This window comes from Mercenaria mercenaria, chromosome 13 (genome assembly GCF_021730395.1).
Source record: "Mercenaria mercenaria strain notata chromosome 13, MADL_Memer_1, whole genome shotgun sequence".
Taxonomy (NCBI): Eukaryota; Metazoa; Mollusca; class Bivalvia; order Venerida; family Veneridae; genus Mercenaria; species Mercenaria mercenaria.
In genome coordinates this window covers 48,253,786-48,277,656 of record NC_069373.1, presented here as the reverse complement: position 1 = coordinate 48,277,656, position 23,871 = coordinate 48,253,786, and the positions used below count along the sequence as shown (strand labels likewise).

Genomic DNA, 23,871 nt, shown 5'->3' with positions numbered 1-23,871 from the left:
AAGAAGACATGCATTGAGTTGGACGTAATTTTCTAGCGGTACCACATTTACGTTAAAACTTTATTATTAGTAGTATTAAAACTTTATTCTGTTGCAAATATGGATCAAGAACCCTTCCCAATCCCAAACCATGAGCTGTTAGAATTTCTGCAGATTGAACAAGTTGATAATTCCACTGGAAAGTATGGTGTTTCTTTTGGGCCATCGCATTCTTATTTTTCTCCTCGAACCGAGATGCTCGAAACTACTCATGATGAAAAGACGAAATTACGAGGACGAAAGTCGAAATGCCAAAGCACAGTGGTTAAAGTCGAAATCACGAATGGTGAAAATACGAAACTACGATGATGATGAAAACACGTATGTACCGTGGCAAACTATTATGATTAGCACGTGATAAAATTTTATCTCGTTTTCACCACCGTGATTTCGACTTTCATCATCGAAGTTTCGTGCTATCGATTTCGTAATATGGATTTTATACATAAAAACAAACGCCATGCGGATTCGCAGGCTGGTCTGGATCCATGCTGGTCGCAAATGCATTATGTTGGTTTTCCCATGGCGCGGCTCATATAAGCCTCATGGTCTTGGTACATTCTTAACAAAATAGGCAGCACTACCTTACAGTTCCATGGGGCTTTTATTTTCTTGTTAAAACAGATTAAGCAACTGTCCAAGTAGATGTTACATAGTGTTAGAAAGGCACTACATTTGTATTTTCAATACTACGCATGACCAAACACAGTTAAAGCTTAGCTATAAAGGGAGTAAATAAAAAAATGGACTAAATAAAAACTTCTGCTGTATTAACTAATATTAAAACCTTTGACAAATAAAGTGAGCAAATAATCGAGGAAAATATGATTTAACAAGAAATTATATATTTCATGTTGATAACGAAAATTAATCAAAAAGTAAGCATCGAATCTAATATTTTTACGGGAACGATACTAATCCGATGTCGGTTAGTTTGTCACTTGGTAATAAGAAACATATTTGATATTTTTTTGATATTTTATTTTTCAAAGTTCCATAAGGCAAAATAGCCCATGAAGAAGAACAAAACATAATACATGGCAGGACAGTGTTTAACAAATGCATACAATGATATGGTTCATCGGAGAAGGTATACAATAAATTGCATATCAATTACAAACATATCAATCATTTAAGAACACATGATGATACAAAAATAATGATTTCATTAAAGTAATATGAATTGGTGCTTAACAGAACTTACTAGTGTCACATTTTGAATATTACACATGTTACAGAATCTTGTCATTTTACATATATATTTGTTTTGTAAATATTGGACATGTAATAGCTTTTGACTAATACATATGTTATATTATTGTTTTATACTATGTGGGTAAATGTAGATAGATAGATAGATTTATTTCTGCATAAAATGTATACAAAACATGGTAAAATAGATATCAAACATATATGTAAAAGAACATAAATGAATTGAATATAATGCCATATTGCCATGCCAACTACATTATACACAAAGGATAACACAAAAAAGGGACAAAGATGTCTCTTATTTCCATTGTGGTCCTTATAATAATAATTACAGTTTGACAAAGGAAGACATTGTTATCACAGTTAACTTTATCATGAAAGACTTGTGGAAAAACAATTACAATATCGTATGTCATAAAAAGTCATGAGGAAGAATTGACCTCATGGCCGATATTGTAGAAAATCGATATCAGGGGAGACAACAGCTACTTGGTATTGGTAACAGGTGACCGGTATTGCGATGTCGATATCTACTGCCTCCGGGTATTGTCACCTGGATGTTTATTTCAATATGAAGTGTAATAAAAGAGAAGGTTTTTCATAAGAGAATTAAACAAGCTTAATTGAAATGTCACTGGAGTTACAAACTATGGAAAGGGGATTTTTAGGGTTAGGGTTAGGGTTAGGCATTAAAGGGATTTATCAAAAGAATGTTTAATATGTAATTTTCTGAACCATAGCATTTTTAACATGTTATTTTATAATAATTAAATTAATTTTTATATCAATATAACATATCTATCAGCAATAAAAACCATATTTTCATATAAAATTATTTTCATACATATTCTTATATAAGAAGAACGTATATTTTAACATGTTTTCGAAAAAACAATGTAACGAATCGGGCGAACATTGCTATCTGTAAACCATTTAGATTCAAGTTAAAGGCAAATATAGATGAAGTCTTTTATTTATTTATTTTTTTTTTCATTTTCAACCAAATCTGAAATGTAAATGACCCTTAATCTCTAGAAAAAAAGGAGGTTCGTACCCATAGACACTTCCTTTTATATTTATATAGCACTAGCATTGATATTTTTACGTCGTCTCCCATCTATAAAATACGCTGTCGTTGAAAAATAAAATCTGACATATATATTTAAGAAATATGATCTGATTTAACATTGTTTAAATAACGCTGTCTTTAAGTATAATATGTGTAAAAGACCTAGGTTCCACCGTCCCCTTCCCAACATCCCCCCCCCCCCCCCCCCCCCAAAAAAAACAAGAAGATCGAACAATGTTTTATACGATTTTATAACTTTTACGGCCATAACACATTCTTGTAAAAAAAAACAACAAAAAAAAAACAACAAAAAACAAAGACAAATATCAAACAGGGAAGTCACAAAATACAAATAAACTTGACGAATATATTTTAAAATTTTCTGATTGATATGTTTTATACCTGCTGCCACTACCACGTCCATTCTTATGTCACAAAAATACATACGTAAGTTATTTTGGTTTTTTTTTTCTTTTAAACAGCTGTTACACAGGTGTAGGTTTTGAATTATTTTATTCTGAAATGGTCAGTAATTCTTAAAATATTGGCAAAATAGGAAGTTTGTAAAATTAAAAAAAAAAGATAGTGGCAATCAGCGTGGTACAGGTATTTTGCCGTATTCAAGCAGACATTATTCATTTTAATATAATTACACAAAAATATGAGTCATATTCCACCAATATATGAAAACTGTTTGCAAAATAAAAAATATGCGAAAGATTAAAATCGCATGATAATTATACCTTGTAATTACAAAAAGAAAATACCCGTAATTCAAAATGCAATTATAGCCTTATCAGTGTTATAAACGTCTGTGTTGTTTTAACGTTCCTTGTTTAGAGGCAAGTTTTATTACAGGTCCAATAAAAAGGATTTATGCGTGATGCATATAACATTTTATTACTTCTATAAACTATCATTCAATAGGATTACAGTACAGAAATAAGTTTTATGTAAAATTATCTTGAATTGAACATGTACAATAAATTATGAAAGTAAGTTAATCACGACGACATTTATGATAAATGAAAAGATCATGAAACCAGCTAAAATTTTCACGAAAACAAAAATATATCATTAAGTTACTGAAGTAAAATTCAATTCTGTTTTAAATGCAGATATTATTTACATTGCAAAAACATTCTTGCTAAAAAATGCTCCGGACATTATTAAATATTCCAGCTTTAATTTGATTAAGGCGGACCTTAAATTTATTTACTAAAAATTATTAAGTAAAATATATACAAAAAATTCTGTATTTTACCTTTTTACGACAGTTTGCATTTGTGATCCAAGGGTCGTTAGGAAAGCTATCTCTTTTAATGTTTAATTGACATAATTGGCATAATTGACACTGATATTTAAATGTATATGAAATAAGGTGAGAACAACAATATAAGAAGAAATGCGCGTCTCTTTCTTTTTAGAACCGAAATATTAATTGCAATATTTAATTGCATTTCTTATATTGTTAATTTGTGATATTAACACAAAATGAATTACTGGCGAAGTAAAATTACTTTAAATGATTAAATCATTACTTTAACGTTTTGATAACAATACCGCATGTTCACGCGGCTTACTATAATATCGTCTGCTTATGACGCTACAACAACAACTTCGCGCTGAAGTTAATTTTTCTTCGAAATTAGTGAAAATAAACTGTCTGAGAACGAATCAAATTTTTATTTCACAAAAATGAAATAAATATCATTCAAAAGATAAGTTCAATGAGAGTAGGAAAGTTGTTGCACCTAAGCTTTCATATCAATGGTTTTATACAAAAAAATGCTTTGAAGAAACGCATGTATGAGATTTTTGCACATTTTATATGGAAAAAAGAAGGGAAAAAAATGATGAAATGATTGCATCAAACTTCATGCGAAGAACGAATCAAAAATTAAGATAGAATTTAATTTGAAAAAACCTTGTGTTGAATGAAATGTTGAACTTTGGTAATATTTTTGCACCTAAGGTTTCTTATTTTTAGTAATTTTGTTATTAAGTAAAATGTGTACATGCCCTTCTTATTTCTATATAGAAAATCTGACCGCTATCGATTAGTGGCCGGAGGAATATTCTTCGGTATGATCACAATTAGGCAAATACACTTAATAAAACTATTGCCGATAATTATTGAACTTAAATGTAGTCTAAAATGAAATCACAATTGGATAAAAAATACTAACATGAAATAATTGCAATAATGTTAAAATGCATATATCATTGTGCAAAAAGGTGCTTTTTGATATTGACTTTAAACTTATTATAGGGCTGAAAATCCCTTATATGCTGTGGTAAATTATTCCATAAGGAACAACCTTTGTACGCAAAAGATCGTATGCCAAAACTTTTAACCTTTGGAATAGAGTATCTGCTACTATCAGCAAAATTGAAATTAGTGTTTAATTGTTTTTCTGTAGTTGTAACTCGGAATCTAGTATTGTAATTGTGAACAGAACTGGCCAAAACAAATTTTTCTTCCATATAGTAATGAGCTGCATGGGAAGAAATTTTAAAAACATGGCAAAGTGTCTTAAAGTCAACTCTTTTGGCAACCGATAGCCATCCTAAAGAGGAAAAATGTCCTTTGTCAATATGAGACCTACAGTCTAAATCTAAAACAAATCGTATGAGTTTATTTTGTGATATTTGCAATTTGTTTCTGAGCTCTTGGGTAATTGGATAAAACCATACTGAAGAGGCATAATCAAAATGACACTGAATAAGAGAATTTACTAATAGCTTTTTAGTGTGCAAGTTGAGATAATCCTTTTCTCTGTACAAAAATTTTATTCTAGAATTAACTTTCTGTATAACTGACATGACCATAGACTCAAAAGTTAAACTTTGATCAATTGTAGCACCCAAGTATTTCACTGAGCCTTTCGACTGAATCGCATGTCCATTGCAAGTGACATTTAGATTAGGTTGCGATTTTAACCTCCCCCTAGATCCAAATAATATAGCTTCAGTTTTGCCCAAGTGTAGTGAAAGTTTGTTACAAATGAGCCACTCACTAACTGTTTCAAGTTCTGAACTGAGTATGGATTCAATTTCCTCTTTATTTTTTCCAGAAACTAAAATTGCAGAGTCATCAGCATATAATAACAATTTATGTTTGACTACAGCTGACATGTCATTCACGTAAATTAAAAACAAAAGAGGGCCAAGGATGGAGCATGTAGTACCGGTAGCATTCGATCAATAGATTCAAGATTCAAAGTTTATTTCTTGTAACGTATACATTAAGTATCTTGTTACAAACAGATGTATTAACAAATACAACGTGACACATTCAAATAACACGCACACGTACGCACGCACGCGCGCGCGCACACACACACACATACACACACACACATATATACACATATATATACACATAGTTACACTCGCACACAAAAACATAGAAATACATATAAATGTTATTGATTATTGCATAGAGAAACTAAGTATGTTCGTTAATATCTTAAATAGAGAGGATGAACTAAAGAACTGCATTGTAATCTAACATTTGCACTGGCTCTAAACTGGCATTACTGTACTATAAATGAAGCAAACATTGTCATTAATCATATAATCTCCTATGATTTGAAACGGCACGAACTGAGTTTAATGAAATACAATTAAGAGTTACATTACAGTATCTAACACGCACGTATAATATCCTTTAATATGATAAATAATCGTAGCCTGCAGATACGGGCAAAAGGATGTAGTAAATCTGCATTGAAATACAAAGTATATACTATAGTGTCAATAGGGTAAACTAAACATATGATAATTTGAACTTGCAATACTACATGGAGCATATAGATATAACTTGTGATATGTAGGTACAATTCTACAGACAAATAATCTATCATAGATACAAACAATTAAGCTGCTTATTTCTTTATACATACCATTATGCATACAGAACTGAACCCATAAAGATTACAATCGCTACACGATGCAATAAAGCGTATAACAACACACTGGCCACCTCATAAGCCTTACCGTACGTTAGCAAGGCTTAAGGTACAAACATAGACTACTAACTATACTGTAGGCCTCTGTGACAGCAAAGCTTGTCGAAACGAAATACAAGGTTTGCTGTATAGGCCTAATAATAAACGAAATGAAGTACAGGCACAAAAAGTTAGATCCATATAAATGCTGAGGTAATGTCTTGCATAAAGAAATCAGCGCGTACAAAATTCTAATTTATGTCAAACAGTATGAACATACATAACACAACCGCATTAGAAAACATACATCTGATTCACTAGCATACAACGAGTAATAACGGTTCGACAGACATAGCTTTCAATACAAAATAGTGCAATGGCTCTGGGAATAACTAGTACACCGCACTTAAATACTGAAATTGGCGCAATTATAGCGCTAGTTAATATGATTACTAAGTAATAGGTTATGAATGCATGGGGTGATTTGAAAATACCGTATGACCCGTTGTAAGTTCTTACAAAATATTATAATATAGTCACATTATGTTCAATCATGTCTATGTATTTACAACAATCATATTCTGACGTAGGCAAAAGCATGATATACAAATTTGGCAAGATTCAATATAACTGATTTCTTATTGGATTGCATTAGCTGAGTAAACTTAAATACACTTGGCCTAACACAATAATACGGCTTAATGTACCGTGTACGAATTTCTCTATAGGCGTTACATTTGATCACAAAATGAAATTCGTCCTCAATGTCGTTAGTATTACATATTCTACAAGTACGCAAATTTCTATCAATTCTTTCATTACCATACCGACCAGTTTCAATTCGTAGTTGGTGTGACGATAATCGTAATCTAGACAAGGCAATTCTATATTTCACAGGTACAAAGTCCAGATATGTTTCATAACAAAACATAGGTTTAAAATATTTATACAAACAAAGACTCTGACTCTCTGATATACTATTATTCCAAGACTGAATAAATACATCAATAACCCTCTGTTTAAATTGTAAATAGAAGCTGTGTAAAGAAACACTCTCTGGGTTTCTCAATACATAACCAAAACCGTAATTTTCTAACAGCGCTTTCACTTTACTGGCCCAGTTGCTTACACCTCGATTACATCCATCTCTAATAGATATGTTATATCCTGTATGCTTATACAAACACATATATACACATTTTCAATCATATACACATCATATGTATACTATATATACACAATATGAATGTTGACCTTGCCGAAACGAAACACAAGCTCAACATATCAAATAAACTGTAAATTATAGTTTTATGGTACTATTACGTTAAACAAAATACACTGCAAACAAAAGAATTAAAATATGATTCTTATGGCAGTTTGCCTTAAGAAAATACCAATTAAAATGACTATAAATGAGAGGTTAGAATATTAGTTTAAAGCGTACGGTATACCGTGTCTAGGCGTACATATAGCACTTATGTTCATTTACTAAATTAATTAAATCAGTCTGTAATAAAAGAGAGTATCTAATATTAAGAAACATTAACACTATTTTCGTTGACAGCAACTGGGTATAACCTTTCTTTTCTTAAAGCAAAAGCTTTGTTCACAAAATTCCCTAACTTTCGTATTATGCAAACATTTTCAGAATTTAACAGTTCAATAAATTTTGGCATATTTGGTCTTTTCCAGTAATACATGGGAATAAAACGTTTTCTTAGATTATTATATACTTTACATTCCAATACAAAATGGTATTCATCTTCTAAAACATCACAAGAAAAACATTTCCTTTCATTAAGTGGTGTACTGTTTTGCTTAGTCCATCTGCCAGATTCAATATGCAATCTGTGAGAAGAAACTCTTAATTTAGTAAAATCTGTACAAAAACGTTTGATGTTTATACAATTGAGATATGGTTGAAACTTAAAAATAGCAATATGTTTGTAGAATATAGCCCTGCTTGAATTGTCTAACCTACTTGACCAATTTTGTACAAATTGATCTTTTAATCTTTGTTTTACGTGACATAAGAACAGGTTAGTGTTACCAACACTTTGCATAAACCATGCATCATAAAAACCTAACGTACATAAAAGATTTTTTACTAGTGAACACCAGTTTGTTTTATTTGGGTAATTTTCACAATCATTTTTCAATAAATTATACACTTTGTTAACAAATTTGTTCTCATTTGTATGCAATATTTTTACCCAGTATTTTATGATGTTATAATAACGCATTGACTGGAAAGATAATCTACCGAGTTCACCATATATGAAATCGTTTTGAGTAGTTTTCTTAACACATAATATGCGTTTGCAAAATTGCATGTGAACTCTTTCAATTGCATTGCCATGTACAAAACCCCAAACTTCACTGCTGTAGTTAAGAATAGGACTTATTAGCTTATCAAAAAGATCCAACCTATGAGAAGTAGAAATATTTACAAATCAATAAAGATATTTGTTCATTTTAAATATGGCTTTCATTGCTTGGCCTGCAATTGTATTTTGTGCTTCTGCAAAAGATCCGCCTGTAGTAAAAACGATACCCAAATATGTAAATTTAGTAACAATATCAATAATCTGCTCTTTATAATAAAAATTCATATCTCTAGGTAATCTTCCCCCTTTTCTAAATATCATGATTTTAGTTTTAGACGTATTCACGGTAAGCTTCCATCTATCACAATAATCTGATAGAACATTTAAACCAATTTGCAATTCATCTCTGCTATTTGCAAAAATAACAATAACATCGGCATACATAATCAAAAACATTTTAAACATATTAACATCAATGCCTTCATTTCACTTTTAATATATTGATCTTCTTAGTCATTTAGAAACATTGAAAAGAGAAAGGGAGATAAGCATTCACCTTGTTTTACACCAAGTATACATTCATATTCATCACTTAATTTGTTACAATATTTTACTCTTGCTTTCACTGTTGAGTACATAGATCGTATTATATTCAAAATTTTGCCACGTACACCTAATTTTATCATCTTAAACCATAAATTATCACGCACAATGTAGTCAAAAGCTTTAGTAAAATCAATGAATGCACAGAAAAGTTGTCGGCCTTGGTTAAGCATGTGAGAAATAAGGCCATGCAATACAAAAATATTATCAGTAGTCCCCATATTCGGTCTAAACTCTGCTTGCGCTTCTACATATACACCATATATTTCAGCCCAATGAGACAATCTATTATTTAGAATGCGGGTGAAAAGTTTACCCAATACACTTAGTATTGTTATGCCTCTATAGTTATTTACGTCATTAATGCTGCCCTTTTTTGTAATGGAATTACAAAACCTTCAGACCAGCTTACTGGAAAATAACCTTTTTCGAAAATTTTGTTAAATAAAGATATTAATGATGACATAAATACATGTTTACCGTGAATAAAAAATTCGTTCAAAAGGGTATCTGGGCCTCCGCTTCTACCAGGTTTAAGTTGCTTTATAGCTTTGGTAATTTCATACTCATTAATTGTGATGTTTAATTCATCAAACATAACTCCAAATTCCTCATTTTCGTAACGTTCAATAAAATATGTAATATCACCCGATAACCTCCTCCACCTCGCCAGATAAACTTTCTCCATCTTAGGCACTAACCTATTATTCTATTTATCTTGTCATTACTTCATTTTCCGATATTTGGCAATTTATTTTACAAAAATAAGTGTGCGACAACCGCTTTAATGACGTCATATTCGTAATGACGTCACTTATATAATGACGTGATTACCGGCAAAATCGCAATAACTTTTGAATAAAAACTCATTATTTGACCACTCATTTTCTTAGTTCGGACATTTCCAACACAATGATGATGGTTTCGTTGCAAAATTTCTTATGACAACAATATCGATAATAAGGTCACATGATCAACTGACCGTATATCACTGGTCACATGATCAACTGACGGTATATCAAGAAAGATATACGGCACCCTGATATCGGGTCGAAAATACTGCAAGTGACAGGATAAAATATGTAATATCATCATCTGGTGAGTAAAAATGGCTCTGTGGGTTATTGACAGCTTTAAAGTATTGTTCAAAAGTTTCAATATGTACATTAGACCGTTGAATGCCAGCACTTTTCTTTAACATATTCCAATAAAGTTTTGCATTTTTATGTCTAGCTTGAACAAGTTTTAATGATTCAGCTTTATCGTATTCAAATCTACATTTTCTAATACATGATTTATAATCAGATCTTGCACGTACCATATTAATTCTGTTTTCGTCACATTTATTTAATCTGTAAGTATTCAACATTCTATAAAAAACAGTTCTCTTTTCAAAACATTCTTCATTGAACCATGCATTATTATTATCAGAGGATATGACATTATCAGATTTGACATTTATATACTTTTTAAACAAAGGGGACGCAACTTCTTCTATCAAAATTGAAAATTCATCTATACACTCATCATCTTGCCACTTCAACAATGATAGAATTTGCCTGTATATAATATGAGCAATTTTCCTTTACTTAACGACAATGTTGTTTGCTGGTAAATTACTTTTATTTTTCATATACCAGACGACAGTGTTATTTGCTGGTAAATTACATTTTGTTTTTCACATACCTGACGACAATGTTGTTTGCTGGTAAATTACTTTTTATTTTTCACATACCTGACGACAATGTTGTTTGCTGGTAAATTACTTTTTATTTTTCACATACCTGACGACAATGTTGTTTGCTGGTAAATTACTTTTTATTTTTCACATACCTGACGACAATGTTGTTTGCTGGTAAATTACATATGTTTTATCATATACCCGTCGACGGTGTAGTTTGCTGGTAAATGATTTGCGCTTATTTCCATATACATGACAAAGATGCTGTTTGCTGGTAAATTACATGTGTTTTTTCATATACCTGACGACAATGTTGTTTACTGGTATATTACATGCGTTATTTTTTTCATATACCTTTCCACGATGTTGCTTGCTGGTAAATTTCATGTGCATTTCTGTACCCCGGATGACGATGTTGTTTGCCTTTCTATTGTAGGTGCATTTTTTCTATATATATGAAGAAGATTTTTCCTCTATATTCTATATGCGTTTCCCATATAACTTGTGACGATGGTGTATGCCTGTATACTGGCTGTATATGCATGAGTATTTCATATATACCTGACGACGATGCTGTTGACGTGTATATTACGGGTGTATACTTTTTCATATATCCGACGAAGATTTTATTTTCCTGTACATTGCAGTTGCCTCATAACAGTGTTGTTTGCCTGTATATTATAATGCCTGTATATTATAATGCATGTATATTATAGGTGAATTTTATCGTACACTTGGCGAAGATATTGTATGCGTTTTGGTTTACAGGTGGAATTCTTATTATGGCTGACGACGATGTTGATTGCTTGTTAATTGCATATCTTTACATTGCAGGAGGATTTTTCAACACATCTGAAGAAGACGTTTTTGTCTGTATTTGCAGTTGGAATTTTCTTTTTACTGGAAGATGATTTGGTTTGCTTGTATATCGCGTACTTGTATTTTGCAAGCAGATTTCCCGTATACCTGAGTAAGATGCTGTCTGCCTTATACGGCAGGATGTTTTTCAGTGCATCTGTCGAAAATATTTTGCTTGTACGATTCAGAGGCATTTTCCCGAATACGTGACGAAAATGATTTTTTTTTTGTATATTGTAAGTATATTTTCTGTACATTTTAGGATGATTTGTTTATTGTTTATTTGTTAAAGGCATTTTACTAATGCATTTTCGTACACCTGACGACGATTGTGTTTCCTTGTATATTGCAAGATTGTGTTTCCTTGTATATTGCAAGTGCATTTTCAGCTCACCTGATGGTGATGTTATTTGTCTGTTCATTACAAGTGCATTTTTCGTACACCTAAGGATGATTTTGTTTAACTGTATTTTACTAATGCACTTCCGTACATCTGAAAACGATTGTGTTTGCTTGTACCTTGCGAGTGCATTATTCGTACACCTGGTGGCGATAGTATTCGCCTGTCTGAACACCTATCAGCGATGTTGTTTGCCTGTATATTGCAAGCGCATTTATTTCAATACACCTGATGGCGATAGTGTTTGCCTGTATATTACAAGTGCATTTATTCCAATGCACCTGACAGCGATAGCGTTTGCCTGTATATTGCAAGTGCATTTATTCCAATACACCTGACAGCGATGGTATTTGCCTGTATATTGCAAGTGCATTTATTTCAATACACCTGACTGCGATGGTATTTGCCTGTATATTGCAAGTGCATTTATTCCAATACACCTGACGGCGATAGTGTTTGCCTGTATATTGCGAGTGCATTTATTCCAATACACTTGACAGCGATGGTACTTGCCTGTGTTTTGCAAATGCATTTATTCCCTTGCACATGACTGCAATTGTGTTTGTTTGTATTTACAGGTGCATTTTCCGTATACCAGGCGACGATGATGTTTGCCTGTATTACAGGTGAATTTTCCATACACCTTACAACAGTGTTTTTTTTGTGCATTTTAATACTTGACGACGAAGTCGTTTGTTAGTATATTTAAGTACGTTTTTGACGGTGTTGCTTAGATATATATTCCAATGTATTTCTGTTTACCATGCCTGATTACAATGTTGTTTACTTGTCTATTTTAGATGCATTTAATTATCAATTCATGTCTGATACAGTATGTAGATTCCCTATAAACTTCAGGTGTAGTTTTACTACCAGCAAACCTCACCGTCATATGACGGTGTAGTTTGCTGGTATATTTCAGGTGCATGTGTATTAACTTATTTGCTAACGATATAATTTGCTGGTATATTTCAGGTGCATGTCTATTGCCTTATTTGCTAGCGATATAACTTGCTGGTACATTTCAGGGGCATTTCTAATGCCATATTTGCTGACTGTGTAGTTTATAGGTATATTTCAGGGGCATGTCTATTGCCTTATTTGCTAACGATATAAATTGCTGGTATATTTCAGGTGCATTTCTTTTGCCATATGTGTTAACGATGTTACTTCCTGGTATATTTCAGGTGCATTTCTTTTACCATATTTACTAACGATGTTATTCGCTGGTATTCCGATGTATTTTATGGAGTTGGCTCTGGGTCAGTGGCTGAGCATTGGAGGCATAGGAGTGTGGAAAATATCACCAGCGTTCAGAGGTTAAACAATCTAAATATCATTCATGTAACTATTTCTAAAAAGTGCAATGCTAATGTATCTTGAGTACTGTAAATATGGTAATATTCACGAGGTTTTATATTTGCTAAGTTTCGCGGACAAGATGAAACGCAAATTCACAAAGCACTGTAGGACCACATTTGTAACAGATCGCATTTGTAACAGATTTCATACGTATGCGATCGCATTCGTAACAGGTAAAATGTGTTACGAATGTGTTTGTCCAACATGGGGGTTGACATGAGAAGCACATATGTATCATGTTGAGATTTATACTGCAAATGTTCAGTCAGTTGGTTATCATCGTAACATAACTAAATTACTGCCATAAGCACCATCACAAGTTAGCGTCGTCGTCGTCGACGTCGACGTCAAAAACGTCATAAAATTATTTGAGCCGCATCATCTTCTGGAATCTTCGAGGCTTTGCAACCAGTGTAGGTCCAGATCAGCCTGTGCATCCGTGCAGTCTGATCATAGCTCACATCGTTCGGTATTATTTCAAAGAGAAGGCTTATTCTACCTGAATATGAAGTTTCCTGACCCTAATTCAGATGCATAAATGGCAGGTCAGCCTTAATATAGAGTTTCCAGAAATTCACAAAAATGTCCGAATGCCAATTTTCCCGTGACTTGGCTCAATTTTTATTATCATGGGAAATTTATAAGTGACATGTTCATGTAGTACCATGCTACTATGACCAGGCCAGTCATGATAACGGTAGTCTTTCCAAGTTTAATTGCCAGATAACAAACCAGTACCAAGATATTAACCTGACCGGAAGTATCCCTCTAATCAACAAGAGGGTCGTCATGGCCCACTATCGCTAACATGAGTTGTTACTACACATATACATGTTATTAAATCTGCGATTTTTGCCATTTCAGGGGTCATAACTCTTAGACAAATAGCATGATGTGGCTACTTTTCGAGGGAAAAAGCAAGATCTTAATGATGTATAATTTCAATGCAAGTTTGGTCAAAATCAAATGATAAATGTGATCTATGTCATGTTTACAATGCTAAAGTCAGCAAATTTTGTCATTTTAGGGGCTATAACTCCAGGACAAATGGTGCTATATAGCTGGTTTTCGCAAGGAACCGAGATGTTATATATATATATAACTTCTATACAAGTTTGGTCAAATGAAATGATAAATATGGTCTCTATTGTGTTCACAAGACTAAAATAAGCAAATTTTGCCATTTCAGCCATTACTCCGAGACAAATGGCGCGATATGGTTGTTTTTAAAAGAAGTTTTATAAGTTTAATAAAAAAATCAAATAATAAATGCAATCTCCATTGTGTTGACAAGGATAAAATCAGCATTTTTTTGCCGATTCAGGGGCCGTAACTCCAACTAAGATGGTGCAATACGGTTGTTTTTGAAAGGAACCGAGATCTTATAGATATAGTTGTGTGCAAGTTTAGTAAAAATAAACAAAAAATGTGGTCTCTATCTCGTTCACAAGGCTAAAATCAGACTGAGTAATTATTGTCATCTAAATGTCAATAAATGTTGTCTCTATCGTATTCACAAGAAAAATGTGAACGGACGACGGACGACGTACAAAGGATGATCACAATAGCTCACTTTGTCACTTCGTACAAGTGAGCTAAAACATGTTACAAATGTGTTTCAGATGTAAAAATGCACTTTTTTGTTCATTTTTCCGATTGAAAATGGCATGTTACAAATGTGATCAGGTGTCACATCAAAAATCGGCATCGATCACATTTGTCTCAAAAATTGTTACAAATGTGCTTGATTTCTGTTACATATGCGATCTCATTTGTAACACCTGTTACATATGCGATCGCATTCGTAACACCTGTTACAAATGCGATCTGTTACGAATGTGGTCCTACAAAGCACGATCTCTAACAACGCCAATATTGCGGTTTTCTTTCAAATCGCAAAATGAAATTGACGTGAAACTTATCTTATCTACAGAATCATCAAGAAATATTTACTGTGATGTAAACCATTGCAGTGGCCTGTGAGAATGGTGTTAAACAGATTTTACAACAGAGACACTTTGCACTTATTGTCTAGCAAAAGCTGTTTGTATATTTAACAGTAGTATGGGATACCCGAGAAAGAAATGGCTCCAGGAGTAAATGTAGACAACAAATCGTGAAACCACCTTTCTCTGCTGTGATACAGAAACAGGAAAAATTAATATTTGTAAAGTTGTTAAGGTCGCCGACTCTTGCCCCTTTTCAGCAGTGGGTTCGAGCTGCACTCTGTGCTTAGAGACAAGTTCTTTCATACGAATGTGAGGAAGCCGTCCAGTTGGTTGGCGGAGGAGGACAGTGGTTTTACCAAGCCCCACCGTGACTGAAATAAAAGCCAGAGAAATAAGAAATACATATGTTTAATCTTTCTTCGTTATCAAAGGAAATTACCTAAACTGATGGGTGTAACAAAAACCCGAACCAAAAGCTTTGAGTGGCAAGTAATTTGAACGCCTTAGCCCTTATCATACTGGACACTATTGAATCTGTCTTTGCGACCAGTGTAGATCATGATCAGCCTGCACATCCGTGCAGTCTGATCATGATCTGCACTGTTCGCCATTCAGTCAGTATCTTTTTGGTATGCATCCCATTTAACAATTAATGGTACTGTCCAAGTTGAAAGATGGACAAGTTCATTATAGAAATTAAGCAGGGTAAGCACCAATATTTACCTATTTCAGGTGTAGGATACGCTGCAGCTGTAATGGCGGCCTGGCTGAACATTTTCTACATCGTTATCCTAGCATGGGGTATTTTCTACCTGTTTTCGTCCTTCACCTCTGTGTTGCCATGGTCACATTGTAACAGTTGGTGGAACACACATAATTGTATGTCCGCCTATGACAGGGACCATATACCATACAAGTGTTCGAATGAGAGCTACACTTTTGAGGTAAAACATTTGCTCATGTCGCTATAAAATATCTAAAAATATTTTATTTGTTATTTCTTTCAATAAATATATACACACACAACCGACTAAGAGAGAAAAAATGCAAAAAGGGTCGCACAGCAAGTTATTAATATACGCTCTTCCATTAAAGATATTAACGAAAACATTGGCTGGGAAAATGCAAAAATACCAATTCATTACTGACAACATAATAACTGAAATAACTGATATTGTATATAAACAGATGAAGAAAAATATCAAGAAGAAACGATAGAGAGTAGGGAGAGGCTTGTTAGTTAACAATGAAAATGAAATGTTCTAAAGCTGGGGCATAACATTAACTTGTGTTTATTGATCAAACGTCTTGTGAGTTTTATGAAAGATTGAAACTCGAGGTAACATCGCTAATGTTGTCCTTGATGGAACTTGTGACACATTTTCATGTTTTTTCCCGTGCTTTCCTGTATACTAACATTTCTTAAACACTCAGTATTCCAAATAATAACCCATTTGGACCTGGAATATTACTACGATTGCGTCATCATTTTGTCAGCCATGACGCCGATGGTACACAATTAGTGTGTGTCTTCGTCATCATGCCTTCGTTATTTCTGTCGTATCATCACCATCATGACATCATCTTACTGTGTGTACCCGTTGACAAAGTAATTAGTACACGAAGGGCCTAACGGGACGGCAAAAATCATAGCTTGAATTTAAAGACGTGATTACCGTGCAAAAGTACCTAGAGTCAGCATACATAAATCATATTGAATTTTTTAGATAATATTTACTTTTGCATGCTTAGATTTGTTTCGGTCTGAATTTTGTGACAGAAACACAATCATTGTTATCACATATTTCAGATTAACAAGACAGACTACGCCAATATTACGTTGATGTACGGCAACGTAAGTGACTTCGTTTGCAAGCAGTTTTACGACGGAACCAAGTATTCATCACCAGTCAGGGAATTCTGGGAGTGAGTATGAAAATTTGGTTGATTTCTTCTCTTTTTTTTTTGTCATCTCTATTGGTAAAATAAAAATGAGAAGTGGTTTTTTTGCCCTGTATATTATGTGGGCATTGTGTAACTTGTTCCTCGTCAGCAATGAACTATGTAAGAAACTAATAAAAAAATGTTGAATTTTGTCTATGTCAGCTTTTCTATCAGTTTAATCCACTAAAACGTATGTTCCAAACATGTCACATTTATTGAGCATGAGGGACACGCGTTCACTTTAATCATATTCGTTTTTTGTTTCTTTTTTAATAATCGCATGTCGCAGAAACAGTCTTCCATTTTTCCTCTTTGGAATGGATTTCTTATGCATCTGTCAGGTGGCATGTTAAACCTTTGTATATTGCAAATATTCTTTAGACTATTACTTTGACGCAATTCTAGAAGTATACAGAGCTTTCTGTCAGCGAATATTTGTTGCTATAGTGATCGCCTTGACAATGCACAAAGTGAACTTATTTTTGTTTGGTGTATGATAGGCGATATGTGCTGCAGATTTCCAGTGGTATAGATCAACCGGGCAATATACGTTGGCAACTGTCGTTGTGTTTGCTCCTCGTCTGGATCATGTGTTATTTCTGTATATGGAAGGGCATCAAATGGACAGGCAAGGTATACCCAGCAGTATTTCTGACTTTATTTCAAAGCTTTCCGTCACATTTTGATAAATAGTGTCTGATATAACAGTTTTATTCACACTGTAGTATGATTTAGATATTTTATCTACTCTGAGAAGCAGTTCCTACTTAGTTCATCCTTGATATGATCCAGGGTGATAGCGAGTTTTTAAAACCACTGATTTCCTGAATTGAACAGCAGTGCCCGTATTACTTTTCAGATTCTTAATACCTTATGTTGGTTTTAAGACCTTTTAACCTTCATTTAGCGACTGTTCCTCAGTTTCATTATATAACTATGAGTTGATGAAAAAGATATGTGTATGTATACAAATTATCTGTGATAATAAGTCTCCTATAATTCAAAATTGAACGGCGGTGTACATGTACTGCAAGTATTAATATAAATATGTTATATATTTGTTGTACAATGATGAGAGGTAAATAAAGAAAAAAGTAATAAGGACCCCAGATAACCAGAACGTCTGCGCGATCTGACGTTGACGTCAGGTAGTAACGTTATTATGGCGGATGAAATGGTGCTGAATCGTTTTCAGATTGATTCCCAAATAATGATGGCATTGTTGATGAAAAAAAGAAAACAACAACAGAAATTATACTTATAAATTTGCGGAAAGTATGAAAATACCAGGATAAATATGAAGCGAAGGTATTTGATAAAATGGCATTTTGCTCAGTATATCTTAAAGTTGTTATTAAAATGCAAAATAATACGTTACTTTCAGGTTGTGTATGTGACAGCCTTGTTTCCTTACGTCTTGATGACGGTGTTGCTGATTCGTGGTGTCACACTGCCGGGAGCCATGAACGGCATTAGATTCTACCTCTTACCTGATTTTGAGAAAATTAAAAATTCTAGTGTAAGTTTTGTTTTAACTGATTCTACCGCTACTTGATTTTGAAAAAAAAAAATGGTGTAAGTTTTATTTTTTTTGAAATTGCACCTCTTACCTGATTTTTAGAAAATAAAATTTCTAGTGTACGTTTTATATGATTGAATTTTACTCTTACCTGATTTTGAAAATATAGAAAACAGTAGAATGTAGATTTTATTTTAGCAGATTCTACCCGATTTTGAGAAAATAAAAATTTCTAGTGTAGGCCTAAGTTTTATTTTTACTTCTTACCAAATTTTGAGCAAACGAAAACCTCTAGTGTAAGTTTTATTTTATCAGATTCTACATCTAGCTTGACTAAAAAGCAGGGCCTAAGCTTTGTTTAACAGATTATTCATCTTACTCGATTTTGAGAAGATAAAAAAGATCAGGTGTAAGATTTTTAACTGATTCTATCTCTTACTTGATTTTTGAGAAAATAAAAAATTAGTGTAAGTTGTATTTTAACTTATTCTACTTCTGACTAAATGTATTGTTTACATATGTGATGACTTTACGATTCCGGTACATTTTTAATTACCATTCTGTTGTTCTTGGAAACGGTAAACATGTTTTCAAAGTAAATATCCATAAACAGGGCCCAGAAATCAACAACATTACCAAAGCACACAGTGAAGATTTTTAAACGATTTTTTATCTCTCGTTATTACAAACATGGAATTACCAATAACTGTTCATATAACAAAGCTAAACAGTCCCTAAAATCTAAATATCTATTCCATATAAAGTTGATTTTTTGTATTTTAGGTGTGGATTGACGCTGTCACTCAGGTTTTCTTCTCGTATGGACTTGGGCTAGGGTCACTGATTGCTTTGGGGAGCTACAACAAGTACCATAATAACGTATACAAGTCAGTAGCTTCTGGGTTCCTTTCTTTATTACTGGGAAAAATATTTAGATGGAGACGTGTATTTCATTTGTATACACATTAGTATAAGATACAGAATAATTATTATGCGCCTTAGCCTTATCTACACGCTAATAACAAGTATTTGTTACAAAACAAATAATATTATATGAAAACTATTGACAATATTGACACTGACATTTTGGTAATTGATGTTCATTCACCTGGCTTGCTGAAGGTCGCTGGTTGTATACCCAGGTAACTGACCGTGCCTGAAATGGTGTCTGGATGGAGCATTTTGGGTCTTCTTCCACCTCTGAAGCTAGAAGTTCTCCATAAAACATAAGTACGAAACGGACTTTTGAAACACCACAAAAGAACAATTAGGAGTGTAGAAACAACAAAATCCTTCTATTGTCACCGTAGTGTCTTGTCGTACCCTCGCACTTCGCGGACGGCAACGCAACGCTACAATGACCCTAATAGGATTCCGTAAGAAATCAACAGTCTACGTTTTAATCAGTAAACCACAAGTAGAATACAGTGCGACCTCTGTAAGCAACACAATTTGGAAACTGATTCTTTTTGTTCAGAGGTCTTTGATCTAGACTGATTATTATATTACGAACATTACCTAGTTTGAAACAGAATCTACACTTTTGTAGGGGGGGGGGGGGGGGGGGGGGGGGGGGGGGATCGGGGATGGGGTGGTTCTTTAGCTCTTCACAGATGCTGTTTAGGTATATAGGTTTCACTGTGTTATTTTGTACATTGAAATAATTTATCGGATATTTCAGGGACGCACTATGTATCTCACTTCTGAATAGTTGCACAAGTATTTTTGCGGGATTTGTAATTTTCTCCGTAATTGGTTTCATGGCACGTGAACAACAACTTCCGGTCAGTGAAGTAGCGGCATCAGGTTTGTTTTTTTTCTTCAAAAGATCATAAAACGTGTGTTGATGATTGCGCAGCACAGCTGAGAAAATAACACCGTGTTCTACCGGTGGCGTAAATGTGCGGTTTTGACGCCAAATGTGTCATAATTGTAACGGCGATGTACGGGCATTTCCGTATGTAGTTTCCAATCGGGTACGAATACTTTTAAACTTCAGAATGAAATTCTGTATCTAAAATAATCCGCGTGCACGAATATTTGGTCTCTGCGGTCTTTTCTATGTGGTGGTGTCATCTCTTCGCCCCCTTATGCACATACGTTTTTGTTTCATATCAATGAATTCACTCCTTATTACAAATTTTGTACGTAATTGACCGTAAATTGGCGTAACATTTACCTCACTTTCTTGTTCACTACCGCAAATCCGCGTTACCGGTTGAACATGGTGAAAATCTACACGCATCATGGTTTTGTATTAGACTAAAACACTAGACAAATTTGTTAAATGTCGCATATATATAAACATTCATTTACGAAGGAAATTAGTTCTAAAATTTGATAAGAAACTTTGTACGCTTTACAGCTGATATATATTTCGTCAGGTCCAGGATTAACCTTCTTGGCTTATCCGAGCGCCATGGTCCAGTTGCCGATATCACCACTGTGGTCAGTGTTGTTCTTTCTGATGTTACTTATGCTTGGACTGGACAGTCAGGTAGGTCACTCTGTAAAGATCTTACGTATTATCTCAGTCCCCTTAATAGATAGCACTAGTTAAATGTGTATGATTGTTCCTGAATTAGACAAAAGTCTCCCATATTAAACGGGAAAACATCGTAGCTGTTCGTTTCCAATGTGGATTGCTTTAAAGTAGCCTGTCCAGTGTAGCAAGTTTCATTAATTCATGAATTAATCAATTAGTCAGTCTAAGACACCTGAAGTTTCATTCAACTAAGTCGGCTTTGATGAAGGTACAGAATGGCACCATCAAATCTCTTCACCATATTCTGAAGCAGCCTTCGTGCTATCACCATTAACGCCCTTGTCAATTACCTGGTTACTTCACGATTAGACTACTGTAACGCCTTGTTGAGTGGTATCCCAAACACCACGCTGGACAAATTGCAACATGTACAGAAAACAGCAGCTAGGACGTCCAGACAATTCGTACTGATCGAGCTGTATTTAGTACCCGTAAAATATAGAGTACTCACTATAAAATTCTGACACACACCTATAAGGTTCTACATGATAGCACATGATCATTTTCCCAGCCTAAAGAAATGATAAGGTAGAAGACTGTGATATAGACAATTAATAACCTAAGACAACATCACGGTATGTCTTTAGTTGTGAAAAAGACTAGGACTGCCATGTGTGGCAATCTGGGCGTTTCGTACAATGCTCCAATGCTTTGGAACTCTCATCCCGTCAAATTTAAGGAAGCCGTTACCATGGTTGCTTTTAATACTCTGCTAGATACAACACTTCGCAAATGGACCGAAGAATCACTTATTAAATTGTAAAACAGTAATTTATCCAATAAATCTTTTAATGTTTTATATTTACATCTGTTTGTCTTGTTTGGGTTCTCGTGTGTTCATATTTATTAGTTGACAATTTAAAAAGCAGTTATGTTGTCGTCTTTTTTTTCTTTCTTTTTTTTTTAATTCGTAATCGTTTGTATTCTGAAAAGCACGTGTAGGCTTTGTATATGTATGTACACATGAAAACATAGCTATATAAATATGTAATAATAATGATTGTGACCTTACTAGTAGTCATACAAAATCACGTAATCAAAATCGAATAACAGGTAGTTTCTTATTAACTTTTTACTAGAACAAAGGGGAACAATTAAGTAGAACGTAAAATTAAAGCTTTCTCAGTACATTCGTCAGTGAAATTTCTCTTATTTTCATTTTTTTTGTAAATGATGATGCTACAATGCTGGCTGTTGGTCTTGTTTCTGCTAGATATACTAGGGAATGACAGAAAATAAACATCTTATATAATAAAATCCTGTGCGCATGTATTTACAAATGTATGTGTGTGTGTTTTTTTTTTCAGTTTGTGACGATGGAGGGGTTCTTTACAGCTTTGATTGATGAATTTCCGTCAGTCCTCGGGAGACATCGTGAAATATTCATTGGTATAATCTGCTTTATGTCGTATCTAGTCGGCTTGTCGTGTGTCACAGAGGTATGTATTTCCATCAGTCCTCCGGAGACATCGTGAATACATATGTTATTTAGTTCTGGGTTTTGTATCAAAAACTTGTATAAAGTATAAGAAATTGAAAGTTGACGTCAATGAATATTAATTATTCTTTGATCAAAATAGTTTTCTAGCTCGTCCGTAGAGCACAGAAGAAGCCGCGAGTTCGACACCCGAACGAGGCGGATGTTCTTTTTGACGATCTAACAAAAGGGTTTCGCCCACAGTGGACGGTACAGTAAGCCGTTGTCCGACGTCAATAAACGCTTGTCGCACTGTTGTTTTTACAAATGTAGGCCTATACATGTCGTGCCCAACTGAAAAAAAAACAACATACAGGACACGCATATCGGCCCGTTATTTTTGAACGACTACTCGTCCTAGTATATCCCCGTATTGTATAGAACAATGCTCAATAACCTACTAATATTTTTTACAGGGAGGCATGTACATTTATCAGCTATTTGACTTCTATGCCGCCAGTGGTCTCTGTCTGCTGCTGCTTATATTTTTTGAATGCATCGCCGTCTCATGGGGATATGGTGAGCAATGTTTTTCTTTGATGACGACAAAGAAATAAGTTAACCTTTTGTCAGTGCATTTTAGTATATCTGTTACATGAATATTCATTGTTAATTGAGATGTATATGTTACAATTATTTGACTTCTGTACCACCAGTGGTCTATGATAAATGTTGAATATATCACCAATGGGTTATCATGAGTGTTTAAACCGTATACAGTCTTGATGATCTTTTTTGAAACAGTTTCTACTTAATATTATTCCTGTTTCTCTGATACACTAGACACTACTTCAATATGAGCGGCCTCCTTGGCAGGTTAGATGCTCGTGCCTTTTGTGGATTCAAAATCCCTCTCAATGGAGCGTAGACTTTTTTCATGTGAAGATGTTTGCACAAATGATTTGGGAAAGGCCGGTAGTTCTACCCAGATAC

General features: G+C 33.8%; 1 protein-coding gene across 2 annotated transcripts in view; it reads left to right on the top strand.

The window, feature by feature from the left end:
- The window catches only part of LOC123529060 (sodium- and chloride-dependent GABA transporter 1-like), a 32,314-nt gene that overhangs the window by 3,120 nt on the left and 5,323 nt on the right, over nt 1-23,871 (top strand). The window contains exons 1-11 of one of the 2 annotated variants that reach the window (XM_045309256.2): nt 11,791-12,768; nt 13,330-13,461; nt 16,186-16,397; nt 17,264-17,379; nt 17,898-18,030; nt 18,782-18,916; nt 19,700-19,803; nt 20,598-20,722; nt 21,301-21,413; nt 22,769-22,900; nt 23,355-23,457. In XM_045309256.2, the coding sequence (XP_045165191.1) occupies nt 12,747-12,768; nt 13,330-13,461; nt 16,186-16,397; nt 17,264-17,379; nt 17,898-18,030; nt 18,782-18,916; nt 19,700-19,803; nt 20,598-20,722; nt 21,301-21,413; nt 22,769-22,900; nt 23,355-23,457 (1,327 nt within the window). In that variant the 5' untranslated portion in view covers nt 11,791-12,746. Of the gene's footprint in view, nt 1-11,790; nt 12,769-13,329; nt 13,462-16,185; nt 16,398-17,263; nt 17,380-17,897; nt 18,031-18,781; nt 18,917-19,699; nt 19,804-20,597; nt 20,723-21,300; nt 21,414-22,768; nt 22,901-23,354; nt 23,458-23,871 lie in introns of those variants that run through there. The other variant, XM_045309255.2, reaches the window with a different exon arrangement.